This window comes from Bacillus rossius, chromosome 6, assembly GCF_032445375.1.
Source record: "Bacillus rossius redtenbacheri isolate Brsri chromosome 6, Brsri_v3, whole genome shotgun sequence".
In the NCBI taxonomy this organism is placed as follows: Eukaryota; Metazoa; Arthropoda; class Insecta; order Phasmatodea; family Bacillidae; genus Bacillus; species Bacillus rossius.
Genome location: NC_086334.1, coordinates 52103428 through 52113641, shown reverse-complemented (window position 1 = coordinate 52113641; position 10214 = coordinate 52103428). Strand labels below are relative to the sequence as shown.

The window sequence follows — 10214 nt, the reverse complement described above, 5'->3', positions numbered from 1 at the left end:
ATTTAAAATTAAATAAATAACCAAAATATTATGTTGATACATCATTCTTTTATTTACAAATATCTATTATAATAAGATTACAGCAAATGTAGCAAGTTCATATTGGTCACATTAAAAACTGTGAAATGTAAGTAATCATTCTGTTGTAATACTTGTAGAAACTATTACCAAATTTGATGGATTACAGGTCAAAATAAACCATTACATCTCACACTGAATTATTTGGACATCAATGTCCTTAATTTTGACAACTTAGCCTTGATCAGTAAAATAAAAATAAATCATGTTATCATTATACCAATTAATAATTATATAATCAATGTTATGAAATATCAAAATTATATACAAAAATTTAAAATAATTACATACTGAACATGACACAACCAATGAAGTTTGACTGTAAAGTTCTTCATTTTGTCCAACTGACTTTCGGAATATCAAAATGTTCTGTCAAGCTGTCCAAATGTCTGTTGAACTCTTCAACACGTTGCTTGTGGGTCTTGGATGCTTTCTGATTGATACGTTCTGTTTGCTGAAAATTAGAACAGTCATTTTATATACAAGTGCGTTGCTAGAAACTGGTAACAATTTATCATTTTGTTATTACTGTAAAGCAGCCCACACACGCATGAGTCTGGCTCTCGTATTTTTGACCAAACACGATACTAACATGGGCCTACTCAGAACTTTACTCGTAGATTGCAGTATTCAAAATGAGTTTATAATGAATGATGCCTGGATAGTCAATTTGTCTATAAATTAAATGTAAAAGTCAGGTCCCACGAAGGCCTTCGAAATGGCCATCATCATGGTTCACACAGACTGCAGTGCCTGACCCGAGCCCCACCGACGACCCAGCACAGCCGAGCCGAGACGACTCACACCTGCACAGCCTGCTTTAAGTTGCAACATAAAGATTGGTTTGAAAAGTCTTTCTTGTACAATGTCCAATTTAGTTGGAGTTATTTTGTAATCTCTCACTTTTGTTACAAATCGTAAGGTAAGTGCACCGGTACTCGTCACTGCTCCAATGGTCGTCACTAGCAACTTCAAATGTAAATAATAGAGAAGTAGCTCAATATATCGCCAACTTAAATATTGACAAAAATTTGGTCGACGTTCTAGCTGAAATTACCACAATAGTTTTCGGAACAAACACTATTGTCAATCAAAACAAGTCCGTGCATCAAAAGTTCGTAGAGCAGTGAAGATAAATAGGGGAATTCCTATACTAAAACACTAAGGACGTACGTGCACATTTTTACTTCTAATTCTGTAACTTTTCATGTTTATTCGTGATGTTTTGTGCTGAATGTGTTATTAAATGTTCTTGAAGAGGTGAAAGTGTTTATTTTAAAAAATTCGTTTTCTTTGTATGATTTAGTTAGGGTGACGAAAACTGGATCAATAAAAACCTTGTATTGCTAGTGTTCGTCATACCTGACGAGCACTGGTACATCTAATATTTTATTTAAAGTTGTGCTAAGTTACACCCTAGAGTTCTTAAATAATATTGGTTCTTTGTTGTTGATAGACAAAGTACATTATTATGATCAGATCCAGTAGTCGTCACCTATGACGACTTCCGATGCATGTGTATGACGACTTCTGGGTCGGAAATTACTTTACTTTATTGATTGCAGAAATTGTGTAGGCATTGTGGTTTACATTAATTTAAGGGTCATTCGATATATATTTTGACATTAATAAGTAAATTAAACATTGTAATGTGCCTCGTTCTTTAATTACAGGGCAAAATGCCAAAACGGAAAATACTGTTGTATGAAGAGTCAGCCATGGAAGCTGCTCTTTTAAAGATGTAGCGAATGGTATGAGTATAAAACGAGCAGAGGAAAAAAATAGTGTGCCAAGAAACACATTGTCCGATAAACACAAAGGCAAATCGCCCTTGGGTAGGAAGATGGGCCCTGATTCATTTTTAAAGTTTACTTCTGATACCGCATAACATGCTATGTTATGTTGCAGCAACGAATCGAGTCGTATTGCGTACGCGTACAGTATGACGTCGCGTAAATAATAATAAATAGAATATAAACAATTAACAATATTTGATAATCAAACAGTTTTTGTTAATCAAGAAACAATTAAATCTCATTAGAGCGGCTTTATTATATCTCTTTTAAGATAAGAACAAAAAAAACGTGAAAATACGCGATAGTGAAAAACATACATATTTCTAATTTGTAAAAAAATACTTTGTTACGTTGTTTCTGTTCCAATCTCAAACTTTTTCTACACACATAATACCTTTAATAAACAGTAAAAAAACTTAGACGAGGAATTTCCAAATTATACTTTACTTAATAAACAAACATCGTTCTTTGTAACGTAAATTCATCGAATATGCGCACGCATGCGTAAAATATACGAGAAATGCGAGTAACAAAATGCATTCGTGTGTAACGTTTCGTTACTCGTTACTAGACGCAGACGGTGCATCCGTTACTCAGTAACGAATACATACGGTTTGCTACAGCTCTATATTTTCATGTTAGTTGTGCTGTCCCTCTTTGTTCCGTGAGTGCTGTAAGTAAATTCAAAATTTAATGAGGATTATTCATTATATTACTAAACGATCTTTATGAATTGCCATTTTGATGTTTAAAATATAGTACCAAATAAAATTTGAAGCCAAAATAGTACAATACTATCATTCTGGATCCATGAATTAAAACTAATGCAGCCGAAATCGCACATGACGACTACTGGCACAAACATGTGACGAACACTGGTAAACACGAAAATTTGCATGACGACTACTGGCTCGAAATCACACTTTTTTCAAAATTATAAATCTACAAAAATAATTTGTTTTTATCGAAGAGTGTTGGATAGCATTGTAGAGTAAAGTTTGAGGTTAAAAACAAACATGTAGGGGCAGTAATACACCTACGAGGTTATGTACACAATTTTTTTTTTCTAAAACTCTTCTTAGCATGACGACTACTGGTACATTTACCTTAGTTACAACAAAATGTGCATGCATGATAAATCTAGGAAAAAATTACTGCATAATATTTCTACAAAAAAACATTTTTGTTTGCATTAAATTACACACACTTTACAGAAACAAAGATGTGTCAAAACTAAATGACAAAAAAAAAAATGAAAGGACTTTTTTTTAACAATATGTATTATGTAGAAAATAAAATTTTAAGATTCATTAAACTCTTTACATAAAACTACAAAAAGTAATAATTTTATTGACTTTAATGTATCATCAATGAGCTCATTAGAAATAGAATGTCATAACAACACAACTAAAGAATTTTTGAGGAAGGAACTTGTCATGACACCTGCCTATGGGGCTCTAGGGAAACCACAATCCGGGCAGATGTACCGGATTTAAACCCAGGTACTGGGGTATGCAAGTCCAGTGCTTATAACTGTGCACTTGACCCCATCAATACAATAATATACAATGGTAACAAAACTAACAGAAGTCATGACTGTCGTTGCAACTAACTTACTATCAGCTCTACTACACAAAAATTACCTAAATAAGTGGTTTAAGGCTAAAAACTAAACATTAATTTTTCATTAAAAAAATTAATAAGTTGACAAGTTTATCTTATGTTATTTCAAACCAAATTTAATTGCTGAGCTTTTGCACATTAAATTATTTAAAAATTTACCTTTTTTATGATAAATGTTAATAATTATGAGAAGCCTTGGAAAGGACATTCCGTTGTTGTTTTATTGCTGTGTTTTGCAGCTTTCACTATTGTATTTCATGAAACGTTCAGTTGTTAAAATATGCATAGCCATACCAAAGACTAAAAAAAATAATCTGGACAGTGACATAACTTCAACTTAAAGAGGTGTGATATTTTGGAACTCAAAAATTTAGTAAACACCATTACCTCACTTTAATCAATTAGCTTTGTTATGTGTTCACCACAGTAACTGCCTTTGCCATTACAATTAATAAAATGTTTTTCAAACAAAGTAAAAAGTTCATACTAGTTTCTTTCTCTTTAGAGTGCATACAATGATCCAGAAATATCAAAATAAAAATTTCTGAAAAGGAACAAACTTAACAAAACTATTATTAATGTTTGAAATACCTACCCATACGACCATACATAACTCCACATTGCTAATTTTAAATAATAAAAAAAATTAATCTTTGAATATATGCTTGAATTGAACCCTTTTAAAAATTTTCTCATGTCTTTAATCTGACATTCAACTATTGACATTTTTGTAACTATTTGTTTAGAAATGTACTGCAGTTATGATAATACTTAACTCTCTTATACAGCTCTAAAGATAACATTACGGAATGGCATTCCTAATTGCTAATTTATCCTCAATCAGTTATAATACTGGACAGATGCTTACAATTTAATAAAATACAAGCATTATGTTAGCAGTTTACAGCCAACATTCTTTTTGACGTGACGTCTAATAAATTGATGAATGCCGGCTGCATGCACGAAAAAATGTCCCGTTACTCTGTGTCCCATTACGCTCATTGTACGCTTGTGCCGCATCTATCTCTCTTCTACTCGATTGGAACAACCATCGATTTGACTTTTTCGAGGCACATTAAACTTGAAACACTCCCATTCGTTTCCTACTTTTCCTATCATCGTCCTATCCTTAAAAGAATAACATAGATTGGAAGAAGTTAAATAGCAAACATGTATAAAAGTTATAGTTAAAATAATTTCTTCATTACAATAATAAACATTTTGAATTAATGAGTGCAAATAAAAGTAAATTTATCAATTAAATTGTAGATTTCATTTCACTCCTTGTATCCATACAAAATAGTGATAATTCAATAAAAATGATTCAATTTTATTCATAAATGTATGCAATCATTTCATCAATGTTTTGTTATGACGTTGTCACGTTAAACTATCGTCCGTAAACCGACTTACAGACAACCAATTTTTTTTCAGAGAGTTTAATAATTCTTTGTAATACATTTTGACGTGACCTAATAAATCGATGAACGCCAGCTGCACGCACGAAAAGGTGTCCCATTACGCTGTGTCCTGTTACACTCATTGTTCCGTTACGCTGTCGGCGAGTGCAGTAATAATAGTTTTTGTTACAATTGACTAAAAAATTATGGTGATTCATATACAGTAGAGCACCCCTCAACCGGAATCATTGGGGGGAGGTCTATTCCGGTTATGGGAAAATTCCGGGTAAGGGGAGTTGCGGTAGGGCCGGCCTCCGGGCCGGTTGAATAACCTCCATTCAAGCAAGCTGGCAGGTACGTGTTTCTTATCTCTGTGGGTGGGTGCGTGCGTGAGCGAAGAGGACAAGAAGAGGGTTCGGGGGAGGTAGTAGGACTACAGCTGCAGTGTTGTGTTACTTCTGTGTTGATGTGCTAGTGATTCACACTTCCTGGAGAGTGTATAGTCACTGCCACGCACAGTTTACATTTCACATACACAAGAATAACACTTCAAGCATCTCATTAAAAAACACAGATGAGAAATACAGGTAAATGTGGACTGTTTAAACATATAATAACGTATAAATATGTACATAATACATATTTGAACACTAAATTATTGTCTACAAACTGAAAGCATCACACGCTGGAAGTAAATGTTACTCGCTATCACGTGTGTCAGCGTGTGTAGTGGGAGTCTGTGTACATACTCTCGGGCCAACCGGAATTTTCCGTTTACTTGACATAGTGAAACAATAAAACTACTTATAGCATAAACATCTTTATAGTAATTCACGTCCGACGCGAAAACCAGTGGTGTATTTACGCAATGCGCGGGAAAGACTGGCTATAATTAGCTCTCTGACAGACGTGCACACGTGCGCCTACAAGACATGTACAGTCAGGCAAAAGCAAAAATGCCTCGTTCCAGTGCTGGAATTGTTTTGGAGATGTTTTGTAATGTTTTAATTTTTTTTGGAAAATTAGTTCCTGATATAGGGAGTTCCGTTTGTGGGAATTACGGTTGAGGAGTGCTCTACTGTACTTAATTGATGATAGATATTTGATTACAGTTTATTCATATGAAAACTTGTTCATTATTATATTTAAACTTTATAGCTAAATGCCAGTTTTTAAAATTAATTACAAGTTATCTACACGTGAACTGTTTCGTCGACTGTTTATAAAGTGAAGTGAAAAGTTAATGTGGTTTTCATTGCTTATTACAACAACAATTTCGGCAATAAAGGTTAATTATTCTTGCATTTCAAAAATCTGATTACTAAAGTATAATTTCAAGTATTTATTCTTTTATTATTAAAATAAAAATGATTAAATTTTATTCATAAAAGTATGCAATCATTTAATCAATGTTTTGTTATGACGTCACGTTAAACTATCGTCCGTAAACCGACTTTACAGACAACCAATTTTTTTAAGTTGGATTAAATATTTTGATTTTTAATTTTGACTTGCAGCCCATTTTTATCCTGCAATTTTTTTTTACTGAACCTTGTGATCAATGCCACTTTTCTTTAAGGCATTCCTGTCTTGCCAGCAAGATCATTACAGCTGGTGACACACAAGTGAAATGGGCTATGCTATGTCTATGACCTATTGCCAGGAAGCATCCCAGCAATTTTCTGTACAATTTTAGGAAGCAGGCCGACCTCCGTAGCATAGTGGTCGCACACCAGCTTACGGTGCGAGGGGTTCTGGGTTTGAGTCCCGGGTTGAGTCATAGGCATATAATTTACTACATGTAGAATGATAGGCCTATATGAAAGAACAACGATAATAGAATGATATTTAAAATTAATAAATAAATAAACCAATGGTTGTTGGTGAAAAACTGTGGAACAATAAATATAAAAAAACAGACAGTGGTGGAAAACTAAAATTGGGTTATACAGAGAGGATTCAAACCTGGATCCGCTGGAATGACAGTTCAATGCTCTAACATACTTCACTCTGTAATACCACCTCTTACGACTGTGTACTGTTAAGAGACTGTGTTGTTTAAATCCTTCGTGTGTCATCAAACATACCATTTTCTCTTGCATTTTCTGGAATGCAAGTTCAGCTTTCGTCCGTTTTATCTCCTTCACAGGTGCGTCTTCTTCTTGGGCTACTTCAGTTACTTTGGATACTTGCTCCAGCAATTTTTGTTTATCCTTCTTCTTTTTCTTTCTGCAACACAAATTACATTTAACTATTAAGACTGTATAATACACTGATGTACATTTTTAACAATTGTTCTGTATGAAGTATCAGAGTTTAGCCCTTGATCCTGATGGCATAATTCTGTAAACGTTAATCCAGTGGTAACTTAGGTACATAATGCATGTTTTAATTTAGTACATCGAAAGATCCTGGTAGGTAAACAAAATCTTGACTATCACAATACAAACAAATTATGTAATGTCTTGTGGAAATATTTTTTTCATATTTAACATAGGTACTATCATAATTAATTGTAATATCACAAGTTTTTATTATGTCAAAAATCTTTCAAAGTACTAAATTAAAAAAAACAAGCATCATGTACCATATGATCATACCATAAGGATGTAAGAATAAACCCAGATACGTTATATGGAAGAAATGTTTACCAGGTTTTCATTGGTGAGTTCTATATCCTGGAATAAAATTATTGCTGTCACCACAAGTTGTGAAATTATCTATATGGAGCAGGGGGGAGGGAGGAAAAGCCACAATATTAGAAATTTACCATAATTCCTTTTTTACGTCACGTTACATGCTATTGCAAGTAACAATTAGTCTTTCCGCACCTCCTAAATACTTAAAAAAATATATATATCCCTGCAAAGGGTTGATGCTTGGGTTTAAATGCACAGTGAACTCTCATATTTTAAAATTTTTATTTACCTTCCACTGCATCACAAAACCCAAGTATAGATTATACACATTCTTATATATCGTCTGTCATTTGTAAGAAGGGGCTAACCTACAAAACATAAACTTTTCAGGAGAGCAGAAAAACAAAATGAGCACACTGTAATGCATCACTGTATTTTAATTATTTATGGTTAGCCCCTGTCATATCTTAAAAACTATTAGAGATACAGTTATCCCCTTCTTACAGACCATGAAGGATGAAAGAAAACATGTATTTCTGCAGTTAACTCATTTTCAACAAAAATGTAAGATGGCCCCTTCTTACAAATGACAGACGATATGGAGAACGAAAGGATCAGCAACGCATTTACAGCAAAAAATGGTGACAACCACGTTAATACACAGGCTTTGTAATGTAACATATAAAAAACAATTTCTCAAATACCTGTAGGATTTTATAAAACCTGATTTCATGGTAAAACAACGAAAAGCTTTAGTACTAAAAAAAATGGTAAATATGTACAGTCACGGTAGATGCCAAAAAAAATGCTAAAAATCCGAAAACACTTTTATTCTGTGCTCTTTCACTTCCTCTTTTCAAATCAACTGGCGGAGATAAGAAATTTCAACTACTTTCGGAGATATCGAATTTTTTAATTTTCATCACAATACCTGCTTATTCATGCGGAAAAAAATGCTAACAATCCGAAAAAACTTTTATTCTATGCTCTTTCACATCCTCTTTTCAAATTAACCGGCGGAGATAAGAAATTCCAAATACTTTATGAGATATCGAATTTTTTAATTTAGCAATACAACGCCCGTTTAACCCTTCGAACGTCGCCATTTTTTATTTTGACGTGTGTTAGTGAATGCGTAATAAATAAAATGGTCGATTAGGTCAGGTCAGTTACATTATAAATACTTTCAAACTAAGCGGATATTAAAAATAATGTGAATTTAATTTAATGGTTCTTTAGTTTTAAATTATTTATAATGTAACTGACCTGACCTAACAAAACCCGGACAAATGATGAACATTAACTAACGTAATTTTTTTTTTACTTATTACTTGCGCAACAATATCCAAATAAAAAAATAATACTTTAAAATTAGAAACGTTAAAAACTCACCTAAGTTGGAGGCGGGTACATTTCCTTTGCCACTATAAGGAAATGATGTAGTCGTTCACAGCAGAAGTTGACCGATTAATTAAACATTGTATTGAACAATAAATGAATAAATAATCACGTATTGGTTCATTTGAATACTGACCAATCACGGAATAAATAATCACCTATTGGTTCATTTGAATACTGGCCAATCACGAAACAGTCACGTGACAAAATTGTCTAATAAGAAACATGATACTCGTAAACAAGAAACCTTATTATCTATGACAAGAAACCTTATTATCTATGACAAGAAACAATGGTCATCGCCGCATACTACGCAGGTATTGTGATGAAAATTAAAAAATTCTATACCTTTCTCCTAAAGTATTTGGAATTTCTTACCTCCGCCGGTTGATTTGAAAAGAGGAAGTGAAAGAGCACAGAATAAAAGTATTTTCAGATTTTTAGCACTTTTTTTGGCATCTACCGCGACTCTACATATGATGAAATTTAAAAATTTGATATCTCCTAAAGTATTTGGAATTTCTTACCTCCGCCGGTTCATTTGAAAAGAGGAAGTGAAAGGGCACAGAATAAAAGTATTTTCAGATTTTAAGCATTTTTTTTTGGCATCTACCGCGACTGTACATATTTACCAAAAAAATCACATATAATGAAAGTTATTTCAGATTTGTACGATTTTTTTTGGCGCTAATCCGTACACTACATATTTACCATCACTTTCGTAATTTTATTATTTTATTCATGGAAAAGCCACGACGCTGGAATTTTACCGAAATTTGAATACGTGCACGCAACAACTACCAGAACAGCTCATCCTGTAATCTCACCATATGTCCCCTGTTTATAAGGAAAGCCTCCGTCCACTATACCACCCACCTGTTATTTTCTAACATCGCCACTTTCTTCAATAACTTTGCATGCTGAACATTGTCGAAAACCTTTCCATTGTCATATGTCTACGATAGATGACCAGGGTTTTGTGTATTTATGTATATAACATTCATATACCTCAGCATAAATACAAACTATAACTTACTTCTTTATACCAGAGTCGTTCTTGAGTTTCAATGGACTTTTTGCACACACTTCGTACTCCGACATTTTCGTATTTTCTAACCAAAACACTCAAATCAATATCAAATATTTGTCAATATTATCAAGAATAGTAAATATCACATTCGTGTTTCTATGGTGCCAACCAACGAGCATACAAGCATTCTAGTGCCAACGCACTTGGAATGTCGGAAATAACTTCCAATAGTGAAACAAATACTTCCGAT

General features: G+C 33.3%; 1 protein-coding gene across 1 annotated transcript; it reads right to left on the bottom strand.

Annotated features, from left to right (window-relative positions):
- Positions 1-28: 28 nt before the first annotated feature.
- Positions 29-10171, bottom strand: LOC134533182 (protein FAM32A). Its single transcript, XM_063370551.1, has 3 exons — positions 9971-10171; positions 6985-7126; positions 29-532 (listed from the first exon to the last, which is right to left on the bottom strand). Exons 1-3 carry the CDS (start codon positions 10033-10035, stop codon positions 410-412), a joined length of 330 nt encoding a protein of 109 aa, XP_063226621.1. The 5' UTR covers positions 10036-10171; the 3' UTR covers positions 29-409.
- Between the last annotated feature and the right edge of the window lie 43 nt (positions 10172-10214).

What these genes read in the sequence shown, in the direction of transcription:
- LOC134533182 (XM_063370551.1), bottom strand. Translation starts at nt 10,035, where the DNA reads ATGTCGGAGTACGAAGTGTGTGCAAAAAGTCCATTGAAACTCAAGAAC. An exon ending in AACGACTCTGGTATAAAGAA is followed by an intron (nt 7,127 to 9,970) that starts GTAAGTTATAGT and finishes TTTGTGTTGCAG; the next exon opens with AAAGAAAAAGAAGAAGGATA. An exon ending in AGAAAATGCAAGAGAAAATG is followed by an intron (nt 533 to 6,984) that starts GTATGTTTGATG and finishes TCTAATTTTCAG; the next exon opens with CAAACAGAACGTATCAATCA.